We start from the raw sequence: 18,560 nt of genomic DNA, 5'->3' as shown, positions 1-18,560 counted from the left end.
TTTACAATAATTACAATGTTTCTATAATTTGTTGTTTGACCCAATTAATTTTCAGTCTACCTTTCCATGGCTCTTTATTACATGTAATTTTTATTGCATCATGATCTGAGAAGGATGCATTTACTATGTCTGCCTTTGCACATTTGACTATGAGGTTTTTGTGTCCTAATACATGGTCAGTTTTTGAATATGTGCAATGTACTGCTGAGAAAAAAAGGTATATTCCTTTCTATCCCAATTCAATTTCCTCCAGACATCTATTGTATCTAAATTTTCTAACATTCTATTCACTTCTTTGACTTCTTATTTATTTTGTGGCTAGATTTATCTAATTCTGAGAGGGGAAGATTCAGATCTCACACTAGTAGAGTTTTGCTGTCTTATTTCCTCTTGTAACTCATTTAACTTCTCCTCTAAGAATTTGAATGCTATACCCTTGGATGATTTTCATTACATCGAATTAAAAAGGATTTGGACAAACAGAAGCACTGCATCCAAATTTAGAAGGGAGTCAGAAAACTGGGAAACAATTTTTATAGCCAGTAGTTCTGATAAAGGCCTCTTTTCTAAATGATATCCATAAGTAAATCAAATTTATAAGAATCTAAGTTATTCCCCAATTGATTAATCATCAAAAGTATATGAACAGGCAGTTTTTTCTGATGAAGAAATCAAAACTATCTATTGCCATATGAAAAAATACTCTAAATCACTATTGATTAGAGAATGCAAATTAAAACAACTCTGAGGTACCACCTGACACCAATCACATTGGCTAATATGACAAAAAAAGGAAAATAATCAATGTTGGAGAAGCTGTGGAAAAATTGGAACACTAATGCATTGTTGGTAGAGCTGTGAACTGATTCAACTATTCTGGAGAGCAGTTTGGAACTATGCCCAAAGGGCTATGGGACTGTTCATACCCTTTGACCCAGTGGTACCACTGTTAGTTCTATATACCAAAGAGATCATAAAAAGGGGAAAAGAGCCACATGTACAAAAACATTTATAGCTGCTCTTTTTGTGGTGGCAAGGAATTGGAAATTGAGGGGTTGCCCATCAATTGGGGAATGGCTGAACAAGTTGTGATATATGAATGTAATGGAATACTATTGTGCTGTAAGAAACGATGAGCAGGCAGATTTCAAAGAAACCTGGAAGGACTTGCATGAACTGATGATGAGTGAGATGAGCAGAACCAGTAGAACATTGTATACAGTATCAACAATATTATGTGTTGATCAACTGTGATAGACTTGATTCTTCTTAGCAATACAGTGGTGCAAGATAGTTCTAAAGCACTCATGATGGAAAATTCTCTCCAGATCCAGGAAAAAAAAGAACTGTGGAATATAGATGCAGATTTAACCATACTATTTCTATTGGTTTTTGTTGTTGTTGTTTTTCTTTTTTTGAGGTTTTTCCTTTTTGCTCTGATTCTTCTCTCATAACATGACTAATGCAGAAATTTTTTTTAAAAGTCCTGCACTTTAAAACTGCCCTTTTTCACATTTTGGGGAGAAAGTAATTTTTTTAACTGTGTTTTTGTTAACATTTTAAAAACAATTTTAATAATAATAAACATTTTTATTTAATGGTTTGAATTCCAAATTCTATCCTTCCTTCCCTCCTTCCCCTTTCCCCTCCCTGAGGGGGCAAACAATCAGATATATACATGTGCTACTATGAAAAATATTACCATGTAAGTCATGTTGTATAAGAAAATTTGGATAAAAGAAAAAACCAAAGTGAAAAATAGCATGCTGCAGTCTGTTCAATCAATATCAGTTCTTTCTTTGGAGGTGGGTAGTATTCTTTATCATTAGTGCTTTGGAAATGTCTTGGATCATTGTATAACTGGGAAGAGTTGTCATTCACAGTTTTTTCATCAAACAACATTACTATCACTGTGTACAATGTTCTCCTGGTTCTGCCCACTTCACTATGCAGCAGTTCATATAAGTCTTTCCATGGCTTTATGAAATATTCCTGTTGTCATTTCTTATACCACAATAATATTCGATCACAATCATATACCACAGACTATTTAGCCATTCTTCAATTTATGGTCATTCCTTTGATTTCCAATTCTTAGCCACCACAAAAAGATCTGCTATGAATATTTTTGTACAAATAGATCTTTGGGATATAAACCTAGCAGTGGTACGTTGCATCAAAGAGTCTATACAGCTTGATAGTCCTTTGGGTATAATTCCAAATTGCTCTCCAGAATGGTTGGATCCATTCACAATTTCACCAAGAGTAGATTACCATCCCTATTTTCCCACATCCCCTCCAACATCTAATATTTTCCTTTTTTGTTATATTTGCCACTCTGATAGGTGTGAGGTGATACCTCAAGTTTTCTTAATTAGCATTTCTCTAATAAATAGTGATCTAGAGTATTTTCTCATATGGCTATAGATAGCTTTGATTTCTTTGTCTGAAAACTTCCTGTTCATATCATTTGACCACTTATCAATTGCTATATAACTTGTATTTTTATAAATTTGACTCAGTTCTCTATATATTTGAGAAATGAGGCCTTTATCAGAGATACTTGTTTCAAAAATTATTTTCCAGTTTTCAAAAGCAGTTTTTAATGAATATTATGAATATTCATTCTTTGTCATAAGCTATTCCCAAATTCCTAGATCTCATATACCATGGAAAGAGGACATCTCAGTGTCAGAATTAATTCATTATTTCCTTTCGGAAATGATGGTTTCCAAAACATCTTCCCATGCAGTTCATCTGTTTTTACAGAGAATCCAAGGACTTCAGATCAGCCAATCCTTAAGCATGTTTGGACAATCAATATCTGGAGGCATTGATGCAGATCATAATGGATATTCAGGTGAATGAAAATATTTGTTTCATAAATGTAAGTGAGACAGTCGGTAGGAGGTATTTTGTCACAAAATGATACAAGACTCATCAGGAAAATCTCTAGTCAAGATTTTACCCACTTACAAATTTGGATTGCATTCAGAGAATGGGCCAAGTGCTTTCTTTAAAATAATTGAGCATTGGGGGAAGCTAGGTGGCACAGTGGATAAAGCACCGGCCCTGGATTCAGGAAGACCTGAGTTCAAATTCAGCCTCAGACACTTGACACTTACTAGCTGTGAGACCCTGGTCAAATCACTTAACCCTCATTGCCCCACAACAAACAAACAAACAAACAATTCTCTAAAATAACTGAGCATCTCTGGGGGAAGCCTAGCTCCCTCCTCAACTTGATTATCTTCCCTATCTCAGTGCAGTGGAAAGAGGATTGGTTTCTAATTAGTTGACCTGGGTTTCACTCTGGTTCCCTCTTACTCCTTTTCTCCTTTTAGGCAAGTCACTGAACTTTAAGCCTTACTTTCCTTATCCAAAAGACAAAATGTGGGAATGGGACTAGGTAATTTCCAAGGTGCCTTCTGGTTCTAAGATCCTTCATATCCTGGTACTATGTCTGTGTGCAGTGGATAGAGCACTGGGCTTCAAATCAAGGAAGACTTATCTGCATGAGTTCAAATCCGGCCTCAGACAATTAATAGCTGTGTGACCCTGGGCAAGTCACTTAACCCTATTTGCCTCAGTTTCCTCATCTGCAAAATGAACTGAAGAAGGAAATGGCAAAGCACTCTAGGATCTCTGCTAAGAAAACCCGAAATTTGATTACAATGAGTCAAACACACCTAAAACAACTGAATACCACCAATAACCTTAGGAAAGTCACCTGACTTTTCTGGGCCTCAGTTTCCTCAACTATTAAATGATAGGATTAGACTAGATGATTTCTAAGGACTATTCCAGTTTAAATCTATAATCTGTGGTCCTTTGGATAAAGGTTTTGAAAGAACTAAAAAAACAAACAAACAGATATTGTACAGATAAACAAGTTGTTCCATGTTAATGAGAAGAGACCAGGAAGGAAGAGAAGAGAGAATTCCTGTGTGGAAGCTTCTATCCTTGTGGTTGAATACCAATTCAGTTTTAACGAGCTCTTCTCTGTATTACAGATCCTTAACAAGATAAGAATGTGGGTCATTCTAAATGAGCTGATTTAAGAAAAACACAATGATAGATGTATTCTGAGCTGTTAGCATATCACATCTAATTAATTATTTTTAGTGATGTTTTGATACAATAAAAAGGTGACTATGCTATACAGCATCTATGCCTGAGAAGTAGTTCCTTTTGACTAATGGTGATCATCAATCTGTGTCGATTTTTCCCCCTTCCAGATGTAGCAGTTGGTGCCTTTGGGTCTGATTCTGCTGTGGTGCTGAGGTGAGGCTGATACATTTCAGTGCTTAAAGACAATTGGACTTAATTGTAAATAATGAGAGACAATTTTCAAAATCAGCAAGGTGATTGTGACCTCATAATGATCTTTATGGCATTCTGAACTTTATTCATTGACATTGAAGATTTTTCACCAGATTTGTATACTGAAATAAGTGTCTCCAAGTAGAATTAAAATATTACAATGAATTTTCAAGTGAAGTGTTAACTTAGGTTCAGTGCATGAAGCTGTTTGCTGCACATATAAATACATATATACAGATATTGATGAAATAACTCCTTGAAATTATGATTGCTACCCTTTTTAAAGATATAGGCATTAGTAGATCTCTTAAGGATAAATTATTCTGTAATTAAAATTATTCACCTTATTTCCTTTGTAGGACAAGACCAGTAGTGATTGTTGAGGCTTCTTTAAAACATCCTCAATCAGTGAACCGAACTAAGTTTGACTGTATTGAAAATGGACAACCCTCTGTGTGCATGAACCTGACCCTCTGCTTTTCATATAGAGGCCGAGAGGTCCCAGGCTATATTGGTAAGTCTGCCTTTATGTATTTAGTACAAAATATGGCAGCCTATTATAAATGAGCTTTGGTGGCTTCTTTCAATTAAAAATAGATTTCCCGAATACTCTTAAAGTTGGTTATTCTATAATATCTTTGTAAGAGGAATCTTCTCCTTGGGACCCACTTAAGGCACATCATCCTTATTACCCATTTGCTTCACAAGGATAGGGAAGGCTGAGGAAGAAGACACAGATAAGGAATAATAAATATGTCATGAAGTATCTTCTCTGAAATGATTCTTGATACATCATGACCAACACTATTTAGCAAGTATTTAAGTGGCATAGCAATAAGCTTATTTTTCAAGATAGGTTGATGGGAGCAAAGTGTTTTTATATGAGCCAACTTGTTTTTATCATTGAAGCTTTGATGGGATATAAGTTCAGAACAAAACTAATTTAAATAAAGAGCAGCCTGCTTCTTAATGATTTATTATAACAACAAACCAGCATCTGGGAGTGGGGCCAGTTACATTCTAAATAGCCAATTCTCAATTATATGTCCAAGTACTAGGAGTGCACTGGGGTGAATAATCCAAAATGATGGATAATCCAAAAATCATTTCTATTTGACTTTGAAATGAGTTTCATAGTTAATAATTTAATATTTATACATAAAATCTGATTATTTATGTTCCTAATTATTTTACATATAGGCCAATATTCAAAATAGTTTGAATTATTTGAGAAGACATGAGAGAAGCAGCAATGTGTGCATGTGTCAGCCTGTGTTGATACAAATAATTAGTTCACACATAAGTTATTAAAAGTTGACAGTAAAAATCAAAGGTTACCATTCCAGCCCAAGGAGTAGCTTAAATTATAGATTATATATAGTATGTGAGAGCAAAAAGAAACACTAGAAGTTACACAGTTCAACCTCTCTACTTTAGAGTGGAGCAAAATGAGATCCAGAGAACTGAAATGATTGACCTAAAGTCACACAGCAAGTTTGTGGCAAATCCAGAACCAGGAGCCACCAACATTGACTGATTGCTCAGTGATTACCTGCTATCATTGTAGATACAGCTATCAATAAATGAGATTGATGATGAAGTGAGAGAATATTTGCAAAGTGCTTAGCACAGTACCTGGCTTGGAGTAAGCACTATATAAATACATATTTCTTTCCCTTCCCTAACATAAAGAAAGTCAGAACAACAACAGTACCAACAATAACAGCCACCACACACACACACACACACACACACACACACACAAATACCCTTAGTCAAAATTAAATTGTAATGAGATATGGCAAGAATGATCCTAATATTTCTGACATCCGCGGCCCCCCCCCCCAGATGCAATGATGGTAGTTGTCTAGAGATATTTGGATTTAGTACTTGCTAGAGTTGTCTTGACAGGAACATGGATGAACTTCAATAAGGAAGGGAGGAAGGAAGAAAGGAGGGAAAGAGGGAAGGAAGGGAGGAGGGAAACATTTGTTAATTGCCTACTATGTGTTGAGCACTGTACTAAGTATTTTGTAAGTATTAACTCATTTAATTTTCACAGGTAGGTGCTAGTATTATAATTCATTTTTACAGCTGAGGAAACTGAGGCAAACAGAGAACAGATTCCTCATCAGGCTGTAGTCAGAATTGCCGTTTAGAGGGGATGGGTGGTCCCAGAGTGAATGACATAGCAATACATAAAAGCTAGTTCATTGTACATTAGATCCTAGATGACCATATTTTATTTTTTTCCCTTTATGAGAGTTCTCTTTCTTTCCTTTGTACTCTGCTTTTACTATCAATACAAAAGTGGTCCTAAATGCAACCTAGATATCTCATATATATATATATATATATATGTATATATATATATATATATATATATATCCCCTGCATTGCTATAGGTACATCTTTTTTCACTTGCCCAAGGAGGGCTCAAGAGGAGACAATACATGAGGAAGATTTAATGAATAAAACTAGCACTTTTTGTGTTTTACTGGAAGTGGTGTGTTCCCTTTACTTCATTCCCACCTTGCCTGCTACAGTTTTACATTAAATGAATTGGTTCAGTCTTATTTACCCACAAAATCTTCCACTGAACTAAGATTTGGATGAAGTACTTAGCACAGTGATTGACACATAATAGGCAATTAGCGAATGTCTCTCCTCCCTTCCTCCCCTCTCCTCCCCTTCCTTCCTTCCTTCCTTCCTTCCTTCCTTCCTTCCTTCCTTCCTTCCTTCCTTCCTTCCTTCCTTCCTTCCTTCCTTCCTTCCTTCCTTCCTTCCCTGCCTCCCTTATTGAAGTTCATCCATGTTCCTGTCAGGACAACTCTAGCAAGAAGTACTGAATTCAGATGTCTCTAGAAACTATCAGAATTGTGTCTGATCTAGCAAGGAGGTGGTTATGTCAGAAATATTAGAATCATTCTTGCACTATCTCATTACAACTTAATTTTGACTAAGGGTTTTTTGTTTGTATTTGGTGGTGGTGGTGTTGCTATTGTTGTTGTTCTGACCTTCTTTATGTTAGGGAAGGGAAAGAAATAAATATTTATATAGTGCTTACTCCAAGCCAGATACTGTGCTAAGCACTGCAAATATTCTCTCATTTTATCATCAATCTCATTTAATGATAGCTGTATCTATAATGATCGTAAAAATCAATCAAATGTATTTTATTTCTTTAAATTTTAGCTGACATTTTTTGGTGTTAATATAAGATTTCTTCTTAGAATTAGTTGAATGCACTTTCATCAGCAAATGGATATCTACTATATTTTGCTTAACATAATTTCTAATCAGTTATAATTTTTAATGAAAAAATATCCCCTTTAATTTTATGTAAATAATTTTGAGTGTGTATTTTGACTATTTTTTCTTAAATCTTTGAAGGGTTTTCAAAAGTCCATTTGATGAAGAACATAAGATATTTATATAACATCTAGTGCAAAGCTTCTTAAACTGTGTTTCAACTCCATATGGGGTTGAGTAACTGAATGTGGGAGTTGTAAAAAATTTGGCAACAGAAAAAAGTTATATATACCTATTTTATGTACCTATATACCTGAGGTAGTGTAGAAATTTCTCAGGCACAAAGGAGTAGCAAGTGGAAAAAGTTTAAGAAGCCCTGATCTTGCACAAGATTAAACAGCATTATTGTCAACAATAATAAAGTATACAAATTCCTTAGTTTTACTTTTGTACAATTCATGCTTATGGTTATCCTTTCCTTAATGTTGCAGTTTTGCTTTATAATATGAGCCTGGATGTGGGCAGAAAGACTGAGACCCCTTCAAGATTTTACTTTTCTTCTAATGGAACATCTGACATGATTTCAGGAAGCATCAAAGTATCCAATATTAAAGAAAACTGCAAGACGCATCAGGCATTTATGCGGGTAATATGACCTATTTTCTATTACTAATACTGCGAAATATAATCCCAGTTATACCTCATCAAAATCATATCTATTTTGTAGGATGTGATCTGGTGAAATTGCTCTTTTCCTGTAGGCTACAAAAGTGAAACTGTATCACATGCATGATATAGGTATATATTATGTACGCAAGAGATAGCCCAAGCCCATCTTTCTGTCCCTTTTGTTTCACATACATTATTCAGTGGAGTAATATATGGTAAAGTGCTTCATAATCCGTGAAGACTGTACAAATGTCAGGTTCTATAACTCTAGTCTACGTGAATCAGGTTTTACTGTATTGCTCATCCGTGTGAACATCATTACATGGGACGGCAGTCCCTTAGAACTCTTCCTGTTTGTAATTTCACTTTTCTTATTCATAACCTTGCCTGAAGGTATACAGAGTCCTTGACTCAGCTGAATTCGGAAATATCCCAACTGAGCCAATCCTTCTCAATTTTTGTATTTGTTTCTTTGGACCTCTGGTGAAGCGGTAGCCAGTAGGGCTATCCTGGAGTTGTTTCTTTGACCTTGTGCTGGCATTATCATTGATATTAGTTGGTTTTCAAACAGTTGTAGCCAGTGCTTGCCACTGCCACAGCAGAGTCTGTGACACTTTAAAAACATTTAAGCCATTATCCCTAACCTACTAATCATGTTTGTTTTTACATTAGTCAAATATCAGAATAGAAAGTATCAACAGTTTTTTTTCCATTAGAGAATGATATATCTATTGTCACATTATCTCTTGTCACTAACACACACAGAGAAGTTAAACTGTCCCCAAAAGCCCTTTCTAGGATTTCAAATACTAGCCTCAGCTTAGAACTTAATTTTCTCTAAAATACTTATTCTAAGCAAATGCAAACAAATGCAAAGAATCCAATATACTATTAAATGCTAAGAGCAGTAATCTCCATGTTATTTCCCTTAATGGTTTTTATTCTAGTACAAGTACAAAGCTATTGGATGGTTGAGCTCCAAAGGCATAGGATGACATTAACCTAACAATCACTTGTATGGTGGGGATTAAGTAGGTCCTATTTTTAATCCTTCATAGCCACAGTTTTTTCAGAGCTTTAATCAGTTTTAGTGACAAATATCAGAGTTTAAAAAAATAGAAACAAAAACAAGCAAGCAACAAAACTAAAGGAAAGGTCCAATGTGCCCTTTTAGGAAGACGCTGGGTTAAATTAGTGAACAAAAAGAACACTGAAAAAAGTTTTTCTCCACATCCTTGTACCGGTCATGCTATTGAAGAAAGATGGAGAAAGATTCTTACAATTTGTACATGTACTTTAGAAATCGTCTCTAGTTGAGATCATCAACGATCTATCAATACTCATCTGTCTTCAGACATATACTTGTATCCCTAGCATATGTTCTGAGTTGTGTCTTATCCAGGAGTAGAGAAAATGGCTAACTTTGGTGACCACAGTATTCTACTGAATACTCCCTCCCCCACATCTTTCCTGTAATGTACAAGGAGATTAGAATCTCATAAATTGCTTTCTTTTGTTTCCTAATTAAAACCAAGTGGACTGGACTCATTTTATTCTCTCCTTTGAATCACTGAATGTATGTTTTGAAAATGTCATTGGCCTTTTAAAATTTCTGAAATGCAAAGGAAAGAAGTGAATTCTGTCTTCATTTTTCATTTTAGAATGAAAGCTGCAATTTCCTGTAGATTCAAAACTTTCATCTCTATTATAAGTTATATAAAGAAGATTAGATTTTACCAATTTGTTAAGGACTATAAAACATTTGGAGTTTTAAGGTCATAGACAGTGAGTTGCCTTGAAATTAGTGGGATTATTAATTTTAAAGCTCCAGATGTTAGGGCTACTGGAATATTTGTATGCTGTAGATGATATTTTGACATAAGGAGAATTTCCCCCATGAGTCTGGAATGCTCATCAGTTAGTGTTGTCACAGTCTTTGAAAGCACTTTCTCCCCTGGCATATTCCTTCACTGAATCCTAAAAGTTTCATAAGACAGAGTCAGTTGCACCTTAGATTTCCCATTTTATGAAATCATTTCACAGCCCAGTTTAATTTTGGTAAATCAGAAGATTGCTTTGTTAATTGGTTATAGTATTTGGAACTGTTTGTATAACTCTTCACAGTGGAAAGCTACCTGAGAATTTTGATGAGTAAAATTTCATTGCAAATTCTGATGGAAGCGCAAAATATTCACAAACACTTGTCCAGGCTATTTTCTGTACTGGAGAAATTCATTTCCATTCTTTCCAGTAGAATTTCTGCTGGGGATATTGGAGGTTCTTTGGACCAGGTATGCCTACCAATTTATCTACCTGCTACTTAATCAAATCCATTGTAATCAGAAGAGCATGGCTTCTTATTTCTTGAATAGGAGCAGCTGTCTCTCCCCCTCCCCTTATTTCCTACAGGCACATGAACTCCTGAAAATAAGATTTTATTGGTCTTATCCTGTTAGTCTATAGATCTCTCAAATCTAGCTGCTTCAGGGTATACTCATTTCAGTTGCATACATATACCCTTATTAAGCAACTTATGTTAGAATATAGAAAATGTATATAAGGAAGAAAGTCGAGGGCAATTGCAGGGCAATGAGGATTAAGTGACTTGCCCAGGGTCACACAGCTAGTAAGTTTCAAGTGTCTGAGGCCGGATTTGAACTCAGGTCCTCCTGAATCCAGGGCCTGTGCTTTATCCACTGTGCCACCTAGCTGCCCCCTAAGGAAGAAAATCTTCACCATTAGCTTCTCTTGAATTTTTAAAGAACAAACTAGACTAATGTACTTAATATATGTTTATATATTTCTCCTGAAATAGCAGCATAGGCTAATTTCATATCCTCATTACTTCTGTTGGTGTCATTGTCTATCCAGTACAAGCTTTGTTCTATAGCTAATTCTTTAGTTTATATGTCTTCTATTCCCTTTTAGATTTTAAGTAGGTAACTAATTAACATTTGTTATAAGAATGTTAGAGAACCTCCCCAGTATAGACTCAGAGCCACAAAATTAGTCACATGAGGGACATCTTATATGTCATTGTGATCAATATGTTTATGCCTTTTCTAATTCTGGGAAGGTTAACACAGGGATGAACTGGTAAATGCTTAACTACCAGCTTTCCAGGTTTTTAAAAAATGCATACATGAAACATTTTAAAGCTTTATCTGCATTGTTAACATTTTATTAACCATTTTCTTAGGTCTGCACAATAAACAAAACAACAAATCAAGTCCTGATTTGTACTGTTTGCCCATTTCTGAGAAGTAAGTGCTCACAGTGAAAATTTAATAATTGGCTTTCATGAGTCAGTATGAACTCCGTCGAGCTCATCATTATCCTCAATATAGTTAGCACATAGTGGTTGTTCTATGTTAAATTCATTTCATCAATGTCTTTTCACCTCAGTGCAATTTTTCATTGCCCACCAAATGTTTGAAAATCCACTTGTGTTACTTAACCATCGGATCTGATTCCTTTTACATAAAGTATATCGTTTTTAAAAATATTCATATTACAAATCATTATAAACATGGAATATGCCAATAATAATAATGCTCTTCCCACACAATAGTAGAAACCAACACATTTGTAGCTATATTTTTGAAAATTTCTATATTAAATCCTTGAACATATTTTATTGAAATGCCTTTGGGCAAAAGCTTGATTGTCTATCCACCTTACTTAACACCAGTTATACTTATTAGCTGGACCTTATCTCAGTCACTTATCCTAGATTATCCTGTAATGTTGATAATATTTCCATGCATACATTTTTCTTTCCAAACTAAATGGCAAGCTCAGTAAAGGCAGAGACTATGGCCTATGAGAAATAATTCATTGGAACCCTTAATCTATTCCAGTCAGTATTAATCAATTTGATATGATTCCATAGGGATAATGATCATAAGTTCTGTATATGAAGCCCCAGAGCTGTGAGCTGCAAATTGTAAGTTCATTTGCTTAATTATAGGAAGCTCACTAGAGGCCCTCCAACCCTGTTTTTCCTTGTCATGGCGATCAAGTCCAGTGTGGTGGAGGTAACTCAATTACATGGAAAGTTCTCCAATTTATTTTTGTACCTCCAGGCCACTCTCTCTTGTCCAACATGAGCAAGTGACCATCTAATGACTTCTTAGTCAGTGGAGATGCCCCATGCTTTGGCCAACCCAAGACATTCCTCCTCCCCTGGCATACCATTTCTAGCCGATACATCATTTTTGGCCCATGAAGCAAAATCTATCATTCGATCAGACTCTGTACTTTGTATAGCATCTTTAGAATATCCAGGTATCAAATCTGGTGTCAAACCTTATAAAGATAAGGCCCTGGAAGGCAGGAGCATCTCAGATTGTGAGGAAGATCTGGGGTCCACTTCATTAGAGGGGACCACGGACTATTTAACAAAGTGCCATTGGATCAAGGTCTGCCTCAGTCTCTTATTGTAGGCTGGACAATTTAAATTTCCACAGCCTTTTACTTTATTGTATCCCTTATGTGACCTAGCACACAGCCTTACCTACTATAAGTAGTCCATGAATAATGAATGAATGATTAAATAGCCTTCTAACTTTAAGTGATAATGGATATTACTCAGTTTCTATGAAAATACTCACATTGAGGTATATCAGTCATCATTCTTCATCTTTGTTTTTATTGAAAAGTGTACAGTGGTATGTAGAGTGATAGGCTTGGAGTAAGGAAGACCTGAGTTCGTGTCCCACCCCTCACATTAATTGCAATCACTTATTTAACTTTCTGTGGTTTAAAAGGGGGGTATGGTAGAGGGAAAAGCACTAGATCTGGAGTGAAAAGATCTTAGTTCATATCTCATCTGTACTACTTACCTGGGTGTATGAGATGTTCAGGGGGACCAGCACCTCCTGTGGGATAGCTGAGTCCTTTTCAGGACCACTAATCCACCTTTGGTATCTGCCTGGCAATCAACTCTCACCTATGGCTCCAAGAAACTGCAGCATCTGCAGTGGCCACACTATCTCAGCAGATGGGCTTAACCATCTGAGGGTAATTGGCAGGCCTCAACTCTGGTGGTGAGTTAGGGGGGATGTCTACCCCAAGCAGGTGAAGACTTCCTGTCATGGTCGTTGTGAAAAGCAAATGAGATAAGGCAATACTTCAGAAAACCTTATAGTACCATTAAAATCTCACTTCTACAGTACTAAAAGAATACATAGGAATTCAGATACCAGACCTATAATCAACCCCTCCTCTGTAGCTCCCCACTTGACCAAATTAAGAGAACACTTGTCTACAACCAAGCCCTCAGGATTCCCTGAAAATGCAAACTTCCATGCAAACACAATAGAAAAATAACAGAAAGAATTAGAACTTTGTCATTTTTGTTTGATCTGTGCCAATTGCCATGGCTATGTTGTGTATCATCTTAGATCATTGTCCATAAAAAAGTAGCATAGCATTTTCATTACTTTTATTTTATTTTATTTTATTTTTGCGGGGCAATGGGGGTTAAGTGACTTGCCCAGGGTCACACAGCTAGTAAGTGTCAAGTGTCTGAGGCCGGATTTGAACTCAGGTACTCCTGAATCTAGGGCCAGTGCTTTATCCACTGTGCCACCTAGCCGCCCCCTTCATTACTTTTAATACATATGTCATCCCAGCAACTCGACTTGTTTTTTCTCCAAAATCTTAATTAGTAATCCGAAGACATGTTTTGGTACTGAAGCTTCATTCCTTACATAGAACTGTTAAAGTTAAGTAAGTGTGACTGTCTGTCAAGTAAAGTCCCTGCAAGAGTGCATGCACATTTTTCTATATTGTAAGAAAAGAATAATTAATAGCTAATTAGGATAATGGAAGTAATATACAGCAGATGCAGAGAAGACCTTGTGGAAAATTAGTATGAATTAGATCACATGTGATTCGGTCAAAGCAAGCTAGTTGAAAAGAATTAAAGCAATGGACACGTAGAGGGACAATCAGTGGCTGTCTATCTCCCACACCTGGGGAATAATTTAATCAAGTTTGCTATTGTAAAATTCAGTGCTTCAAGCTGTTCCATTTTCACAAGTAGATAACTTGGGATTTGGACCTTGATTTGCAGCATTCTTGTTTAGTAAAGGTTTCGTGTTGAAATTATCACTTGCTGAGTGGCTTAACAAAATCAGCTTACTGTATATATATATATATATATATGTATGTATATATATGTGTATAAATGTATATATATATATAATATAGAAATGTAAAAACAAAAACCCCTTCTCTCAGTTCTTTGATTTATACTTCCAGATACTATATAATTAATAGAATAAATCATATCTTATGCTTACATTATCACCTGGCTTTCTATCAGAATTCATGGTAGCACTATCTTGGCTCTCCTTTCTCTCCCCCCATCCCCACCCCACCAATCCCCTTCCTCTTTATAAACTATATAAGAGAGGCAATGTGGCACAGTAGATAGAGAGCTGGCCTCAGAGCCAAGAGAACTGGTATCAAGTCCTGCCCAGATACATATTGGATTTGGGATCTTAACCTCTGTGATGTAGACAGCTGTTTAAGATTCTAAGAAAGAAAGAAGGTATCAACCTGCATGAGTAGGTAGGAAAAGTTCCCTGTATCTATAAAGTCATAGATCTATTCCTCTCCCTAGCCATATAAACTGTCAACCAGAATTCTTTGTTTTAAGGAAATCTGACTTCTCTACCTTTTTTTTTTGGTGGCTAGTAAAAGTTGTAATGAACACATGTTCACTTTACTAAGTATAATAAGGCAAGAGGAAGAAAACTTTATTTAACATAATATAAAGTTGGAGAAATGGATTCTGTGTAATAAGTTTTACTGATCTTCAAGCTGATTGACTGGCAGTGTGAGATAGGGCTTTAGACAAAATCAGCGTTGGGGTCAGAATGACCTGGGTTAAAGAGCTGTCCGAGATGTATACTGGATGAGTAACTTTGAGCACATCACTTAACCTTCGTGGCAACTTTCTAAGCCTATGAATTACAGATGTAGATGAATTGCCATCTCCATCTGTGGAGGCATTTTCCATACTAGGAGAACAGTTCCTTGTACTGATTAAAATGTAAATCTAGATCCCCCCCCCCCAACTCCCAACCTAAGGCAGTGTGCCAAGAGCTGGGGAAATAAAGAAAGGCAAAATAACTAGTCCCTTTCTTCACGGAGCTCACATTCTAATAGAGAAAACAACAATGTAAGGAATTCTTAGCAGTCATACTTTCTGCATTTCCTTCTGAAAGGAATAATCCCTAACATCATCTCCAATTATTTTATGATAATTATCTCCAATTATTTTATTCTATAAGTATCTCTGTGTGTATATAGTTGTTTTTATATTGTCTCCCCATTAGAATGCGAGTTCCTTGAGATCAGGGACTATCTTTTGCCTTTCTTTGAATCCTCATTGCTTTTCCCAGTGCCTGACACATAGTAGGCATTTAATAATTTTTGTTGACTTACTAACATTAGGACAAATTCTGATCTTCTATTGATCGATGGATGGATGGATGGATGGATGGATGGATGGATGGATGGATGGATGGATGGATGGATGGATGGCTAGATGGCTAGATGGCTAGATAGATGAAAACCTGGCCTACTAACAGTAATCTGTGAGAAGTTTATATCCTAGTATAATGCCATGAATTTATGTCATTTCTCTGAAGAGTTCATCTAATATAAATGTGTTAACCCCAATTACATTTTCAGTAAGTGCAGTTCTATAGAAAGCCCCTGAGCCTATTTTCTTTAATGTTCCATGTGGACTTTATTGAACTGCCCTCTTTTTTATTATTACATACATTTTAAAAATTAGAAACCTAAAGTTCTCTCTTGATTAAAAAATGTATCTTAAAAGTAAAGGGTCAGGGGGCGGCTAGATAGCACAGTGGATAAAGCACCGGCCCTGGATTCAGGAGTACCTGAGTTCAAATCCGGCCTCAGACACTTGACACTTACTAGCTGTGTGACCCTGGGCAAATCACTTAACCCCCATTGCCCAACCAAAACCAAAAACCAAAAAACAAAACAAAACAAAAAAAAAAGTAAAGGGTCAAAATAGGCACTTATATTTAAATTGCAATTATAATAAATAAAGCCGAGTCTGTGAGCAGTTCTATAAACACATAGTAACAATAGTAATAATGCTAATTATCATAATATAGTAACAATTCTAGAGCAAAGAATTAAGAAGATTGCATAATGCCTACCAAGCTCCTATTGAACCTAGCTATAGATGTATGTCTTTATTAATTTATAAACTTCCCCTTCCATGCTTTGGGATCATTTGGATTTTTAACTTGGGTTGTGATTCATAATATTTAGGGATCCTCATAGTTGGGTTTTAGACTTATGATCCATGGGTCTATATATTAAATCATCTAATTAAATTGGTAATTTAATTTAATTGAAATCATCCACCCAAATTACTTAATTAGAAATTCAAGTACTCAATATTCATATGGATCTTTGAAGTCATCAATGTGGGTATTCCCTCCAGATGACAACCCATGATTCTTGTCTTTGGCCTCTTATAATTTCACAACAGCAGGCCCACTCAGAGTATTGATGCTTTCACTTGCTTTTTCATGACATAATGAGGATATCTGTGCAGTATTAAGGCAATCTATAAATCATCTTTTGCTGCTAGCATGTGACCAACTCATCTTCTTTGTCACTCATATGATTCTTTGATGGCATCCTTTCCTCTGGATCTCTGTTGTAATTTCTTTTATTCATTCATTCATTTGTTTATTTATCTATCATTAATTCATTCATTTATTGCAATTATAAATTGATGTAATACTTTCTGTGGGTGCACCTCCTCCTTTAAAATATTTAGTCTTACTCCAGGCTTTGTTAGATTCATTTTGGTTCAACATCTCCCTTGAAATTTAATATGATGTAGCTTATTTGAACTCACCCTTGTCCTTTGGGTGATACTCATTTTGAGTTCTTAAGAGTCTGTGGTGTTCTACAACTCAGAACCATACACTACCAGTACGATATTGAGATAAACAAAAAATGTTTTCATTTTAATGAGATGTTTGGTATAAATAAAATACTTTCCAATTTGCCAAAGGCAATCCAGTAAGTTATCTTTTTTCTGTTAATTTCTGGCACAATTCTCAATGTCTCTCCAATACATAAGTACAGATGTACACACATACGTATATATTTGTTTATCCTCTAAGTGGCTATCATGGCCCAGATAACTGGAACTCTTTATCCATTTTATTTTTCCAGTATTGATAGGTAGACAAAATATTTTTGAGTGTTTAAACATGGATGCTATCTAGGAGTCTCTGCAGCATTCTAGGGCTTGATGCATTTATCAAAATGCCAATCCTCAAACATGAGCATCAGAAACATCCAGAAGACTCACCATCTATAAGGAAATCCCTTTTGACTCAAACTTGGAATAGACCATATTAATTCAGTCCTTTTGAGAGAAAAAGAATGCATAACTTGATTATCTTCTTGATGCCTGGACAAAGTCTCATTAATTTTAAGGGAGGTGTTGAGCCAAAATGAATCCACCAAGGCATAGAGTAAGACCAGACATTAATGTCATTTCTCAGTTAAGAATTTTGGATATTTTAAAATCAGGGGATAATGCATCCACCCATTAAAATAATTCAGGCTCATAGGTAACAGTGGCTATAAAAGAGCCACTTAATTTTCTCTAAAATCAATAAAATCACATTGGTATGCTTATGAATAAAACTCTGTTCTTTACTGCCTCAAATTCAAATTCTCTACAGTACCACAGACACTCCTCTCTAAATGGCATAGTACAATGGAAAGAGCTTTTGTTGTCATTGTTTGTCCTTTATTCTTGAAGAGGATCATAACATCATGACTTACACTGAATTGGATTTAAGAGAGGAAGGGCTGTGCAAGGTCACCAACTTCACTCTCTTCTCCAGAGCCATCTGCGACCAGTGGCAAAATATATATCAGGAAAACTGGAGATAGCCCTGGACATTTAAGGCAATTAGGGTTAAGCCCAGGGTCACACAGCTAGTAAGTGTCAAGTGTTTGAGGCTGGATTTGAACTCAGGTCCTCTTGAATCTGGATGTGCTTTATCCACTGTGCCACCTAGCTGCCCCGGTATTTCCTCTTTTATAAAAATCTCAACTATGGAGTGGGAAATTATATATGAATAGCATAATACCCCTTTTGTTAAGAAAATTTTCATAGTTTTTTTGAGACATTGGAACATCTGAACAAATCAATATCTAGACTGCACACCCAGCTGCTACTTTCTCCTTTAATTCTTTGGGTTACTAGAGCAACTCATCAGTACATTAAAAGA

At 35.8% G+C, this 18,560-nt stretch overlaps 1 protein-coding gene across 1 annotated transcript in view; it reads left to right on the top strand.

Moving 5' to 3' along the window:
• ITGA4 (integrin subunit alpha 4) overlaps nt 1-18,560 on the top strand; it is a 98,431-nt gene that overhangs the window by 50,092 nt on the left and 29,779 nt on the right. The window contains exons 12-15 of the mRNA XM_043996722.1: nt 2,770-2,860; nt 4,239-4,284; nt 4,683-4,837; nt 8,067-8,221. Of these exons, the coding sequence (XP_043852657.1) occupies nt 2,770-2,860; nt 4,239-4,284; nt 4,683-4,837; nt 8,067-8,221 (447 nt within the window). The remainder of the gene's footprint in view (nt 1-2,769; nt 2,861-4,238; nt 4,285-4,682; nt 4,838-8,066; nt 8,222-18,560) is intronic.

This window comes from Dromiciops gliroides, chromosome 3 (assembly GCF_019393635.1).
Source record: "Dromiciops gliroides isolate mDroGli1 chromosome 3, mDroGli1.pri, whole genome shotgun sequence".
NCBI lineage: Eukaryota > Metazoa > Chordata > Mammalia > Microbiotheria > Microbiotheriidae > Dromiciops > Dromiciops gliroides.
The sequence above is the reverse complement of the archived record's forward strand: the minus strand, read 5'-3'. Positions and strand labels throughout refer to the sequence as shown.